At 32.2% G+C, this 15,259-nt stretch overlaps 1 protein-coding gene and 1 pseudogene across 1 annotated transcript; both read right to left on the reverse strand.

The window, feature by feature from the left end:
* Positions 1 to 884: 884 nt before the first annotated feature.
* Positions 885 to 5,509, reverse strand: LOC127143971 (GDSL esterase/lipase At2g30310-like; annotated as a pseudogene).
* Positions 5,510 to 9,008: 3,499 nt separating this feature from the next.
* LOC103501965 (GDSL esterase/lipase At1g06990) lies at positions 9,009 to 11,282 on the reverse strand. The gene is made up of 3 exons (XM_008465750.3): positions 10,575 to 11,282; positions 9,521 to 9,782; positions 9,009 to 9,418 (listed from the first exon to the last, which is right to left on the reverse strand). The coding sequence occupies exons 1-3, from the start codon at positions 11,196 to 11,198 to the stop codon at positions 9,210 to 9,212; spliced, it is 1,095 nt and encodes a 364-aa protein (XP_008463972.2). The 5' UTR covers positions 11,199 to 11,282; the 3' UTR covers positions 9,009 to 9,209.
* Positions 11,283 to 15,259: the final 3,977 nt, after the last annotated feature.

Genomic DNA, 15,259 nt, shown 5'->3' on the forward strand with positions numbered 1-15,259 from the left:
CAATATATGAAAATCAATGCAAATTTGATGAAATATAATAAGTATTTATAAAAAAAAATTACTAAATTACGTGGAATATATGAAAAACGAAAGAAAATGACGTGATATATATATATTTGACTGACTGTAAATAGGAGTATATACTGTAAATTACGTAGCATATATACTCAATTCACTATAAATTTTCTTTATTGGAAAAATTTACCGAAAAATTTCACCAACATACTATATTTCATAGTTTCATACACATAATTAATAATATGAAACGAATATGCACTTAGATGAGAAGAATAAAAAAGAATGGACGAAGAGAGAGATTGGACTGAGGAATTTTTTTTGAACAAATTCACCAAAAGAAAAATAATTAAGTCATAATTTTGATTATAATATTACCATAACAGAATTAATATCACATATATTTATATAGGATATCTACGAAATGCAAATCTTAAGTTATCTAATAAATATAAATCTTAATTACATATAAAGATCCACTTTTCATATTTTATTTTTCTATTCTTTTAATATATTATTAATAATAAATATGGATAATTTAGTCTTTTGAACTCTAAAATTGAAGCATAGATATTTATAAAAAAATTGGCAAGTCTAATTTGTAATAAGTCACCCTAAATGGTATAGTAGCTAAAACCCATAACTATTTTGATAATGTCCACCATCTTATCAATTAGAAGAACACATGCAATGCAACTATTTCCCTTCAATTTGAACTTCAAGCTCTCAATCTATAGATTATGAGTAATTTAAAAGAAATATTCCGAATACAACGAAGAACAAATTAAATATATATATATATATATATATATATATATTTTTTAAGCCTTTAGAGCCCAGAACTGAGCTCAAAATCCTTCACTTCCAATTCAATTCAACCTATTCGAAAATTGGTTGAGAAGCGACTCTGTGATGAACTTGTAGGTTGCCTCACTCGGATGTATGCTATCCCAAAAAATATATTTTGATGGGTCTTCACACGTTGGAATTACTTTATTACATAGAGACCCTGCTTCAGCCAATCCAGTTCCACAGCAACCAATTTTCGTCTCCTCAAAACCTGTTCGACCAAATGCCCCAATCAAATTTCAGATTAACTGAATTGATTTTCTTTTCATAACTTGAAATTTTCCTTAAATATTTTTACTAGCTTACCATATTTGTGCGGATTATTGATCATGTCCTTGAGAGGAGTGTAAATGTCAGCATACAAAAGAGTGCTTCCTGGGAGTTGTGGTTGTAAACTACCTAACAACTTCGAAAGTTTCTGATTGTAGGCTTCGGCATCTTTGTTTTGGTATTCCAAACATCTTCGATTTAGAGGAATCGGGGATGATATGGTCTCTTGAATGGGAAGACAACCAACTATAGTGCAACATCCAATCTGGTAAAATTCCTGTTCATTGTAAAACAGAGTTAAACAAGTGTTTTTTTCAAGTAGGAAGTAGTTGATAAGTTTATTGGAAAAAATCCTAACTTTGAAGGTTATAGAGCTTTTCAAGAATAGAATTAAAGCTAAGATTTTCAAGAATAGGATAATCCTATTCTTGAAAAGCTTACCAAACTGAAGATGTGGAACTTACTATTGGAGCACGATTGATTATTGTGTCTAAGGCTAAATTATAAACAACTCCCCTTTACATTTTCACAAGTTACTATATTATCTTTGAACTTTCATGAACGTTTTAAAACTACTCAATGAAAATCAGAACCTGAAATAGTATGAACATAAAAAAATTTGTTTTAAGTCACTGTCATACCGTTTTGAAACCCCGTGATGCCCAACTTGTAAAGAATTTCTAGTTTTGAAATGTTAATGTGAGGTAATATAATGTTACAACTTTTGAAAAAATAAAGATATTTTTTTAACCAATAACGGGGTATTCTTTTTATAAGTATAATTTATTGGTTAAGATTAATGAGTGGATATTGTATATCATTTACCTTGATCAAGCTTTGTAGCCTATTTTGTAGAAATTCTTGGTAACCGCTAATATTGTATTGCAATTGCCTAGTTGGGATATCGTAGAAATTGTAGGTTAATGACAGTCAAAGCACTGCCAATAATCCTCTTAACTTCATCCACGCCCACAATTCTTTGAAGCCTTTGAATGTAATTCTTAAACATATCAATCTGTTTCATCGCAGGAATGACTTTGGATATAGCAGCTGTCAGATCATCAACTCTCGTACCAGCGGATGCAAAACTGACCCCTATATTGACATCATCATCCGACAGTTCAGGATCTAGAAATGGAGGAACAAGCTCCTTTATCCCCAACTTCGATGCCACCATGTCAGGAATGAGTTTTCCATCGCTGAACCTTCCAGTGGCAACATGATCAGGGAAGTCTTTTCCGTATGGCCGGTAATTAGCCTTGAAAATAGTGAGGATGAAGTTGTTATTCCCAGTATCAACCGTCGAATCACCGAATATGAGAATGGCGGGAAAATATCGAGAAGTTTTAGGTGCAAGAGCAGTACATGGTTTGCTAAGAAATAGCAGCCAAAATTATGTGGATTGATAGAGCAGCAATGAGGTAATTAGCTCGTGCCATTGCAGGTATTGTTCAAAACTCTTGTGGTTCTTTGGAATTCATCAAATTTGTGCATGAATTTATAGGGAGTTGATGAATGTTACACAAAATCACGTTAGTGTTTTTGCATTTAGTGTACAAAATGAAACCATTCCAAGGAAGTACGCTTTGCATTTTGATGGGTTATTGTATATATAGAGGGTGAACTGTCTATGCCTTTATCACCTCCAAAACGCCAGGAATTGAAAGTCAAGTGTTTGAATGAACATATGAAAGTATATTTGGCTGGAATAGTTATGCTTTGGTTTTATATCTTAATTTCCTAAACAAAAGTTTTCTAAAAAATAGTCATCTTATGCGATTATAATATAACAAAATTTCATATTTTATCAATGATAAACATTATGATAGATATTAACAAAAGTCTATCAATCTCAATTAATGTTTCAAGTCTCATGAAATACCATTTTGATTTTTCGCAATGGATAACTGATTATTATATATCTAATATAATCAGTTATTATATTAAATAATCAATTAGCTACGAGGCTTTAGGGCATAAATCTTAGCAATCTCTCACTAACACTGAAGCCGATAAGAGACATGTTTCCTAAGGCATACTCTACACTCATCATTATGTGCATGGCCTAAATAGCACTTGAAGTATGATTTTATCCCTCTTGTAATTTGAGTTGATGCTTAAATTTAACATCATTCCATTGCTTGGAATCACTACTATCTTTCTATCATTTTTTTAATTCTAGTAGGTCATTCGTGAGGAAATTTTGGGAATGACCCACACATGTATACAACAGTGCCATGACCCATAAGATAGTCTAGTCGCATGAAGAGCTTTCATCTTTTATTTGTCTTAATTGAAGAATTCAGGAGTAATTAGAGGATATAAATGTGTGAGAGCATAATTAGGGACTTGCAAAAGTGAAGTTAGTGGAAGTAAAGAGTCTTTGGGCGGGCTTGGGCAACCAAATACTTGCCCTAAACAAAGAAATAGCTATCTTTTTTGTTTGACATTCCGTTCATCTTCTTGTTCTTCTTCCTCTTTACAAAACCAGACAGCTACCAAATGATTATAAACAAGTTTTTTCTATTATTTTTATTCTAACCCTCCATCCGATGAGTGCACATCTAAATGTAGGTATTGTGTTACCTTAGCGAGCAACTAATAATAATGATCACCGGCAGATTTAGTATAGATCTAGGGGCTGAGCTTTTCTCAACTTTATCGTTTTTATATAATATATATAAAAAAACTATTCAATTTTTACTATTTATAAGTAGCTTAATGGTTATTCTATCTTTAACTCCCTTCTATCCTAGGTTCAAATCTTACCTATGTAATTTAACTTTAGATAAGATGACGTGTAACAATACAAAGTCTATATCATAAAATAATAATAAACACAAAGAACTAAATTATTATAAAATCAAAAATATATGGACTATGGGGGAAGGGTTGATTTAGGGAAGGGTTAGTGTTATGATAAAACTAGTGTTATGTTAAATCTAGTTTTATCATAACCCTTGTTTGGGGGAAGAGTTTAGAAATGTAGTTTTATGATAAGATGTGTTTGGGGTAGGGTTGGGTGGATAGTTTTATGAAGATTTTATGATAAGATGTGTTTGGGGGAAGGATTAGGTGGGTAGGTTTATGTGAAATTTATAATAAAATTTATTTGGGAAAGTATTATATGGGTTAGGTCAATAATTTTTTTTTATGTAGTAAAATATTTTTTACTATATTTTGTGTATAATTAGATTGAATTTGAATTTTCGAAAATAGAAAAAATTGACAAGCTATTTATACATAATAAAAATATTAAAATATAAAATTTATTACCTTTGATTTTAAATATTTTATTAAATTTTTATTAAAAGTTATATTTTTGACCATATGGCAGATGAGTGACCTAAGATCTATTACGATTAATTTAATTGAAATCCTACTTGAAATTACAAAATTGGTGACCATTGGATTGCATTAACGTTGATGATTCTTCTATCAAGCAATTGATGTACAGTTACAGAAATTTCTCGTAATCAAATTTGTGAAAGGAAAATTACAAAAGAAAAAAAAAATTGAGATTCATGTAGAAATTCACATATATTTTTTTTAACTACTCGCCCCAAGATTTTACACACTTCCAACATACAAATCATCCTCTTCCTCTTCCTGCCTTTTCACATTTTTCAGTTTTTTTTTTCACATCTTTCTATTATTTTTATACAATCTAAACTTAAAATTAAGAAAACTTTTAGATGAAGAAGAATGTGTACTAACTTCCACAATTCTTAGTCCATTTCTAAGAAAACTTTTAGATGAATGAAGAATGTGTACTACCTTCCACAATTGTTAGTCCATTTCTCTCTTCAGCCAAAATAACAGAGCACAGCAGCCAAGACTAAGAAAATAAGGCAAAATGCACATTGAAATCAAAGACCATGAACAAAAATATTACTGCAAGTTTCATTTGCCACAATTGATCTGAGTTACCATGTTAATGAATTCATAACTACCACAATTGAATAACTTGATTTTAATCCAAATAGACAAATGACATGGAAAGAAAGGTTCAAGCAGAAATGTACATTAGCAAACAATCGTGATATTAACAACAAATAACCAACAAACAAGAACAAAATTAAGAAAAAAAGAAAAATTGAAACAATATCTGGATGAGAAAAACAATACCAGAAAAGCAAACACCCATAAGAGAAAAAAAGAAAGACAACCAGAAGAGAGAAAATTGATAGAAGGGGCAATACAGAAGAAGAAATGAATGAATCTGGACAAGGGTAGCATTTAGCTACTATTGTGCACTAAATTCACTAAGAATCGTCAATTTCCCAATTCCATTCCACCGGTTTCCCAATTTCCCAATTCCATTCCATCGGTTTCCCAATTTCCTAATTCCATTCCATCGGTTTCCCAATTCCATTCCATCGGTTTCGCGGATCTATGTCTATCCCCAACCACATCGGCAAATTGAGGCTTTCTCTAGGAGATCACATGTTCATTTCTCTCTCTCCTTCTTCCTCTGTTCCGTTCTTGAAATGAAACCACATTTCCAATCCAAAATATTCAACAAACACGAAATGGGGAATGGAGAGGCATCAACAAACACGGAATGGGGAATGGAGAGGCATACTATTCGACATCAACTCTGAATCGAAGAGAAACGCAAGTAAGATTCGGCGATTGAAGAGAAATGGAAGAGAAACATGGAGAAAAAGAAGAAGAAAGAAGAAGAAACGCAGGTAAGATTCAGCGATTGAAGAAAAAACGCAAGAAAGAAGAAGAAAAGCAAACATGGAATCGAAGAGAACCATGGAGAAGAAGGAGAAGAAAGAAGAAGAAGAAACGCAAGGAATGGAGAGGCAGACTAAAGAAATGGCGATTGAAGAAGAAACGCAAGGAAGAAGAAGAAACGCAAACACGGGTTGAAGGAATGTAAACACGAGTTGGAGAAAGGGCAAAATCGGGTTTATGAAAACCCTAAAACTAGGGTTTCCATAACCCTAGTACCAAACGCGGGTTAGGGTCCCCACAGTATTAATCCGCCGCCCAAATGCTTTCTTCTTCTCTTTTCTTTGTTTTGTAACTGTTTTCTATTCTTTTTTTCATTTTTTTTCTTCTTCTTCTTCCTTTTTCTTCTTTAACTATTATTTTCTTTGCGCTTTATTTTTTGCATTCTTCTTTCGTTTTTATACTTCTTTCTATATTTCTTCTTTCGTTTTTTTAGGATTTCTACTCTTTCTTTTTTTTAGTGTGGGTGTTTTCTTAAAAATCGAGTATCGAGTGGTAAACATGTATAACATAAATAAAACATAGAGCATCAAGTATTGAGCATTGAGCATCAAACATCAAGTATCAAGGATCGAGTATCAAGTATCTAGTATATAACATAACACATATAATATGAAGCATAAAACATAGAGCATCGAGGAACGAGGAACGACGAGTACCGAGCATCGAGCATTGAGTAGCTAGTAGCTAGTATCAAGAATCAAGCATGCAAATGGGACGTTTTAGGGACGAATTAGTAAATTCACAAGATGTTTATGCAAGTAGGAGGCCAATTTTCATTCACTCTTAAAAATTGGTCCATTTTTTTATTTTGGCCTCCATTTGGAGGCAATCCATACTTATCACCTAAATATAAATCGTTTACAAAGTACAATAGCATAGAAGCAGAGAGAAATTTGTGAAGTTATCTCTCGCCTACTAGGGGTTGGCAATAGAGTTTAGTCAAGGCAGGGGGCCATCTCTCGTCCCTGGTCCCATTAGTTAATGAATGTTGATTAGTTCGGTCCGAAAGAGTTTAGTCAGTTAATCTCAAGTCATTAGAGCCCATGATCTATAGGTCCATTAGGTTCCCCTGCTAGTTCATATAGAATAAACTTAGAACAGTATGATGGAATGAGTCAAATTGTTCGAATTAGGTGAAGAGAGAGAAACCGACAAGTATATGTGATATAGTCGTTGGTTATCATATTAGAGATGAATCTTTATGTTTAAATGTGATGTAAATATTAAAATATGAATGTGGATTCATACTCGAAAGCCCGAAAATGATGAAAACAGTCAAAGTTGTAAAAAGTCAAAACTTTGAAAAGTCAAACTTTGATCGACAATATATTCAAATATGATTTGAATTTCGAGAAAATGAATGTGAATTCATGCTCAGGAGGTCGAAGTTAGTCAAGACGGACAAAATGATAAAAAGTCAAAATATTGACTTTTTGTTTAAAAAGTCAATTTTGACTTTGACCAAATGACCATTTTGCCCTTTGATCAAAGTTAGTGAAAAAATTCAACATTTTGTTGGATTATTCCACTAACTCTAATGGGCTAGGTATTTCCATTTGATTAAGACAAAAAGTCCACTAGAGAAAATGGATTTTGAGTTGTTGGGCTATGATATTGCACAAACATGCAAATTGCATGTGAATTCTCTATAAAATAGCCATTTCATTTTAATATAAATTTTTTTGGATTATTTTGAGTTTTAGGGTGAAATTTTCTTTTTATTCATAAAATTTTCCTATTCAAATTTCTCAACTTCCAAGCCAATTTCACTTTATTTCCATCTTTTTCTCTCTCCTGATTCTTTCATCCAATGGGTCCTACAACTTGGTTCTAAGTTTGGATGATAGTAAGTCAATTCTAGTGGTGGTTCGGGTCGAGGACGTGTGTAGTATTTCAAGAAATCAAAGCTACAAAGGTTTTTTTTAAAACCCTTCTTTTTGTATTAACTTAGAGTTGCATGTTAATCTTAGCAATTATAGTAGAATTTCGACCCATTTTCCGTTATGCATGTCTAATTTTCATCACGAGCACTTAACCAATTATCATGTGACGAGCTAGGCGAGGAGGAGTCTGATTAATTGGCTAAACATGGGTTAAGTTTAAGTTAAGCATGGTTTAAGACTAACATGTGTTACGCACCAAGTAGGAGTTGTCGAGAATATGGAGTGTGATGCTAACTAAACTAATTTGAGGGAAGTATAAATAGGTTTGAGGAAGGATTAATTTAAGTGTTTAGAAAAAAGGAAATTCTATCACAAGAGTAAAAAGTGAAACTTCATTATTGAACCAGGCAACAAGAGGAAGGAAGAGATATACGATAAGGAGAGAAAAGAAAAAAGAAAGGCTTAGTTGTGTGAATGACCCTTCAAAATAAAAGGCGAGGTTTTGAAAAATGTTTTTACCATGAAAGTCTTGTTATATTGCCATGTTGTTAGATACGCTTATATTGTAATCTCAAACATAAATATAAAAGAACATGACCAATTGAAGTATGTTATGTTTATGAAGTTATATTGTTTTGATGCTTGTGTGTATACAAAACTATTAGCCTTATTCCTAATCGAAAGCTAGCTATTAGATGCACATAAGAGTAGAAGTTACCATACGTTGAGTGGTCCGCTTGGTAGTCACATTCAAATCAATCTCCCAAGCAACTGGTATTAAATGAGGGTCCATAGGGATGCTGATGACGAAGTTGTAATCATCAGAGTAGTCCTTACATCAAGGAAGTTGAATATCTAGATGTCAGCAATAAGCAAAGGCTAATGTAATTATTGTATTGTTTACACTGTAATAAAGCATTAAGACGTTTTTTAAAATAAGAAAGTTTTTATCGTACGAAATTGTATTTCAAAATTCTTGTCACTCACTAAGTCTAATAGTTTATGGTTTAAGTTTTCCCTCCTCTGGTTAAGCTAGAAAGTGTCACCAGGTGAGGCGAGAGAAAGCCACTCCTAACCACTTGTTGTGCTACATAGTGGTAGTTAGCTTAAGTTTTGTAAGTAGCACGCTTGTGTTTCTCCTAGGCATGTCGTTAGCAAAGAAACAAGAATTGAGAATCTTTTTTCGGCGAAATTGGCGGGTGATAGACTGGATGAAAATTTGTGATCAAGCAATTGAGCATCTCGTTTTGTCAAAGAATTATGCATTTACTTCCCTATAACTGATCTCGACCTCTTCCTTTTTACAAATTTTCATTGATATTATACTGTTTATGAATTAAGAACAACATTATTTTCATAAGAACTAGCAAATCTCAAACAACATTTTTCAAATTTCAACTATTCGATGCCTTAGTGGGTAATGTTTGAACTATTTACATAAACGGCTTAGGGGGAAGATGGATTCTGAATCAAATACGACCCTAGTTGCTTGACAATGTTGTCGCAAATGAAACTGTAGGCTGATTCAGTAGGATGAACACTATCCCAAAACAAGTATTTCTTAGGCTCCTCACATGTTGGTGTCTTCGGATTACACAAAGCTCCTGTTTCCCCCAAACCGGTCCCGCAACAACCTTTTGTCGTTTGTATGAAACCTGTTCGGTGAAATGCGTCAAACAAAACTAGGTGAAGTTTACTAATGATAATGATAAACAGGAAGTTTGGGTCAGGTAAGGTAGCGTAGTTCCATTACTTACCGTATTTTTGTGGATTATTGATCATATCGATCATTGGATTGTAAATGTCAATGTAGTGAATTTTGCTTCCAGGAAGTAGTTCTTGCAAGTCGTGCAATAACTTAGTGAGGTTGATATTGTAATTTTGGGAATCTGAATTTTGATTTTGAATACATTTTCGATCTTTAGGATCCTGGAATGCTAGAGTCTCTTGAACAGGTATGCAACCAATTGGAGGAAGTCCTGCTACAATCATGTTGCGACATCCGAGTTGATACAATCCCTATCCAATCTCCCAATAAATACTCAGTTGCTTAACTACATACCGCCCTCCTATTTACTTTTTGTTTTGGCTTAGCCTAATATTTATCATGTGCAACCTGTTTTATTCCTATGCTTGGTAAACTGGAATGAAAGTTCATTACACACTTTAGCCTTTTTGTTTAATTTTGATAACATTTTGGTCCCATCATAATGGAAAATCGGCCGTCGGTACTAAAAGGCTAAAAAATCAAACTTGGGGGTTAAAATGTTGAAGTTGAAACTCAATGACCAAAATACTACTAATTTCAGACTTGAATGACCAAAAGTGTAAATTTTTCTTATTTATATTGATTGTTTAATCTGCTTATATTGAAGAAAGATGTCAAGTCTACTGATAGGTCTGTCATAAAGAATAATTAGAAACTTATATCTATTTGTGTGAAGTTATATTTTCTCCAAAAATAATTTAGAAAGGTGAAAATTTTATGAATTCAAATGGGTATGATAAATGCTTATACTGGATGTGATTACAACTTTACTTCTCTCATATCACAATGGAACTGCTATTTGTTATCTCTCACGGCTTTTTAAGCCTTTTTGTGATTTCATACCATCAATAAAATTCTAATTGAATGTAAGTTCTTATAATTGATGTTAACTTTAGATATGCCCCGGTAATGCAACGTGTGGTATGCCCTTAAATTTTGGTAGACTATGAACTTACTAAAATTTGGTAGAGACTATGAACTTACTAAAATTTTGCACTATCATGAATATAATTGCACTTAAAAATTTGCATCAGTTGCGGTACCTGGATAAAACTTTGTAGCCTATTCTGCACAAAGGCTTGGTAACCATTGATATTGTACTCCAATGACCTTCTAGGAATGTCATAGAAATTAAAAATGAAGTCATTAGTTCCTGCACTTACAACAGTCAAACCATCACCGAGAATCTTTTTAGCCTCCTCTTCACCCACAATTCTTTTTAGTTTTTTAATGTAATTCTCAAAAAGATCAATCTGCTTTAGAACTGGAATGACACCAGATATAGTAGTAGTAAGATCATCATAACCTGACCCTGCTGACCCAAAACTGACACCGGTTCTCAGGTCATCATCAGATAGATTGGGATCTAAAAAAGCTGGAACAAGCTCCTTTATCCCTAATCTTGATGCCAGGAGATCAGGAACGAGTTTCCCATTGGAGAACCTTCCTGTGGGAATCTGGCCAGGGAAATCTCTGCCATATGGATGAAAATTAGCTCTGAACAAGGTGAGAATGTAGTTGTTATTACCTGGGTCAATTGTAGAATCACCAAATACGAGAATGGCAGGAAAAGATCGAGAAGTTTTAGGCTCTACAGCATTGCATGCTTTGCTAAGAAGCAGCCAAGTCATATACACTGTCAGAGGAATGAAGTTAGCCGCTGCCATAGCAGGTTGGTATGTTTGAATTTTTTTTTGTTTTGTTTTTTGTGTAAACTCTTGTTGTCAAAGTTTATGCATTTATATCAGTTGGATAGGGATTTTGCTTGGCTACATTATTGAGAAACTATTAAAATAATGAAGATCATCGTCATCTAGACGTTTAGTTGAATGTCACTTCTAAATTATAATACATCAGTTAGAAGCTCTGTAATTTTTTTTCTTTTCCTTCTAATTTTTCTTTTAAGTCAATTATAGAATATAAAAACCAGAGATTAAAAGCATTGGAGTTTCTAATTTGGATGATCATGGAAGTCTGATGAAGGAAAAGAAAAAGTACTATCACAAGATGATAACTTCCATTTTTGACATGATTATGAAGTAAATCTGAAACAGAAACAAAACAATAATTGAAGATGATTTGTTAGGAAGTGGCAATATTTGAACTTTTAGACAGTTGAGTTGAGGCATATGCAAGCTTGGGTCAGATTTTCTTTCCTTTGATTAATGCAGAAAAGGATTTTTCTGGTGTTATAGGTGTACGATAATTATGACTTGAACCACTATGATAGGAACAGCGTAGTGTACATACTGTAAGTATCCGAGGATTAGGGGAATCCACGTTTAAGAGAGCTTTTATTAATTTGTTTAGTACCACCTGTTGGAGATAATTAGGCTTCTGGTACGACAAGTTAATGAATATTACTTCCACATTTTCTTTGATTACAATGTTAGAGTAGACAGATCCAACCTCTAACCTCGAAATTAATAATACATTTCAATGGAATTATGCTCATTTAAACGGCATTACTTCTTTCACAACAAGGAAACTGCATCTCCATCCGCATCAGTCAAAGTGGTGGAATGTCTTCCTGACTTAAAAGAAAGAGCTTTCACACCTCTCTCTCTCCAAGAGCTAAGGAGAGTGAGGAAGTGGCAACTCTCCTAGCCCAACCCAGTGGGAAGCCTCTTCTTTCTGGCCTACATCAAAAGTACATTGAACCCCCACAATCTAAATCAAAGAGGATGGGTCAAGGAGATATTAGAGACGAAACTAGAGGATCTGCAGCTAAGCAACACCTCTAGGGGGTATGATGGCTTGTGTTGTGTTGTCATTTTGGATTATTGGCTATTTCGGCACTAGTGAAATGGGATGAATTGTATTCTTCAAATGAGTTGGATACAAAGTTAATGATATTCGTTAGAATCAAAACATTGGGAAAAGAATTCAATTCTAGCTGGTTTCTAACTTTTAGTTTCAGCTTAAATAAGAGAAGTAATTTCAATTTGAATGTGTTAGTAACTGGTCTTACTTCCTTTATTTTGTCTTTTATCACTTTAGTTAAATAAATATTTGGTCGTTGTGAAAATCTATGGAATCGATTAAGATTTACTCACAAGTTTCTTCATGTTATTATGATTGCAATTCCTTAAAAGTGTACAAATTCTCTGTGAGATTTTACTAACCAAGAAAGAAAAAGAAAGGTGTATAAAAGTTAACGGTAAGCTTTTCGTCATGTTGACTAAGTGAAAGAAGAGAGAGAGAGAGTGTGTACTACAAAAATATATAGAAGATGAAACAACTCGATCATAACTTGAGTTGAATACATTACTAGTAGTTGGGATTAAGGGGGAGATATTCCTTCATTAGTTATGATTACTATGTTTGTACATATTGAGTTCTGATAAGTCAGTTCTAGGTTAGCACGTTGATTAATGAGTAGAGTGTTGTACCTCCAGTTGTGTATTCAACAATAGGGTCTAAGACCCTCAGATATAGATGTTGAGTCATCAAACTGGGTTACCAAACTCTATTGTGTTATATGGTTTTTTACATGTTTCCTTGGTTGAGTTTATGGCTAGTAACTGCGGGTACAATTATCAAGAACTAAAAGCCGTTCATTCTTCAGAATGTAAAGAGAAAAGAAAGATTTGAAATCCTGTTTTTCTTAAATAAATTTTTTTTTCTGCCGGAAGTTCACACATGAAACAAATATGTTGACATCTACGGTTTGAAGCAAACTCTTCCATCAATATTCAAGGAAAATCTACGTTAATCATGCAAACTTAAAGCTTAGTGGGTCCATTTTGTCGTCTATTGTATTTTTGATGCCATGGTTGAAGGTATCATGCTAAGTCTATGGCCAAACAAAAGAAATTTATCTTAAATTTAAAGACTCTTCCAAAACTAAGGTTTGGAAAATTGTTCAAAACAAAATAGTTTTTGTTTTTTATTAAAGTAGCGTACTTTTAAAATTTTTAATACTATTTTTCTCAAAAGTAACAAATTTAAAAAGTGTGTCATTTTAAATAATTTCTTATTGAATTTCTGTTTCAAAAAGTTCTTTTAAGTAACCGTGAGACAATTAATTAAGTAATCTAGAATATTAATTAATGTAAATTAACAACTAAACAAATATTATTCAAAATAATTAAGTATATAACAACATTTTAAAAAAATTGCAAATATAGCAAAATTTATCAAAATCTATCAATGATAGGAGTCTATCACTGATAGATCAAATGTTGGTCTATCACTGATAAACCATAGGAGTCTATCAACGATAGAAACCTATCACCGATAGATTTCGCTATATTTACAATTTTTTTAAAATATTGCTACGTAGTTAATAATTATTCTAAAAATTGCTATCCATTCTAATTACCTTTGATTATTTGAGCCTAAATTGGTAATCGGGCTGGGCCAAATTAGATTGTTGGGGGCCAAGGTCCAATTCAAGAGTCAAATCGAGCTCATGAAGAAAATTGTGCCAACAAAGCAGTTGGACCTAAGCCCAAGTTTGATTTTTGTGAATTATACCTTCTATGTATCAAAATTTTAATTGATTTTTTCTTTCTTCATAACCCATATTCAATTTCTTTTAACTCTATTTTATTTTTCATGAAAATAATATAAAAATAAAAAATTTTAATATTTAATAACAATAATTTATTGATTACCATTGCATTAACATAAATAGTATAATTATCAAACCATTCATAAAATATAATAAGTTGAATGGTATTTACGAAACTTTCAGTTAAGTAACATTAAAAGTGATCTAATAGGTTTGAAAATAAGCATAACAAAAAAGATCATGCAAAAGTAAAAGTTAAGTGGAGTTACCTTTAGCTATAGTTATGGTTACGTTGGCTTCCTATGATGCATATGCAACGTATCTTAAACCACTTTTATCAAAAGAGTTAAAATAAAAATGAGTTATTTTTATACACTTCTCTCTTAAGTCAGTCCAATAAGTTATAAGTCTTCTAGTTAAATTGACCAATAAAAAAGATGAAAAATGTTATTAAACTAAAAATAAATCATTGTAATATATATTTAAAATTTCTACCATATTACCGATATATTAATATTTGATTTATATATACTTGAGATCACAATAGATAGTTAATCAATTTTTACCTAGGAAAAATAAACAAAATCTCCTAAAATGGAGGAAATATTAGTTTTAAACGAAAAAGAGAGAATAGATAATTAAAAAGATGATCTAATAATAATAATAATTAAAAAAACAAAAAAGAAAAGAAAATAGAAGAATGAAAAATATGTATATTTAAAAAATGTTATTGTGATTAAATCAAAGACGTAGTTGGAAAATGACTCAAAGAAAAAAATTTCAAAAATTTATTTTTATTAATTTTTCAATAATGTTTGAGGTAGTTGCTAGAGTTAGTGGTCGGAAGTTCGCCAACGGAGTGATCAGAAATGACACCCAATAGTTGATCAACAATGAACACCGAGGGTGGTGTTTGGAGTCGGCCGACGAATTTTCTAGATTGAATTAGAAAAAAAAAGGTAATCTACTTGAATAATGTTTACTATTCAAACTCATGGAAAACAGTATAAAAAGTCTTGGTGAAGATGGTCAAACGTCACAAATGTTTAATTAAGACAATTGGTTGGTCATCGATCATTATGATAATCGGTCGCCAAGGGTCATGGCTATTGGTCATTGACCATCATAACAACAGGCACGATATCGATAATTAACGTATGTATATATATATATATATATATATATATATATATATATATATATATATATATA

Source organism: Cucumis melo, chromosome 11 (assembly GCF_025177605.1).
Source record: "Cucumis melo cultivar AY chromosome 11, USDA_Cmelo_AY_1.0, whole genome shotgun sequence".
In the NCBI taxonomy this organism is placed as follows: domain Eukaryota; kingdom Viridiplantae; phylum Streptophyta; class Magnoliopsida; order Cucurbitales; family Cucurbitaceae; genus Cucumis; species Cucumis melo.

Excerpts from the sequence above, each read along its gene's own strand:
- LOC103501965 (XM_008465750.3), bottom strand. The coding sequence starts at position 11,198 with ATGGCAGCGGCTAACTTCATTCCTCTGACAGTGTATATGACTTGGCTG. Across the intron at positions 9,783-10,574 it reads GGCTACAAAGTTTTATCCAG|GGATTGTATCAACTCGGATG; the intron begins GTACCGCAACTG and ends GAGATTGGATAG. Across the intron at positions 9,419-9,520 it reads CAATAATCCACAAAAATACG|GTTTCATACAAACGACAAAA; the intron begins GTAAGTAATGGA and ends TTCACCGAACAG.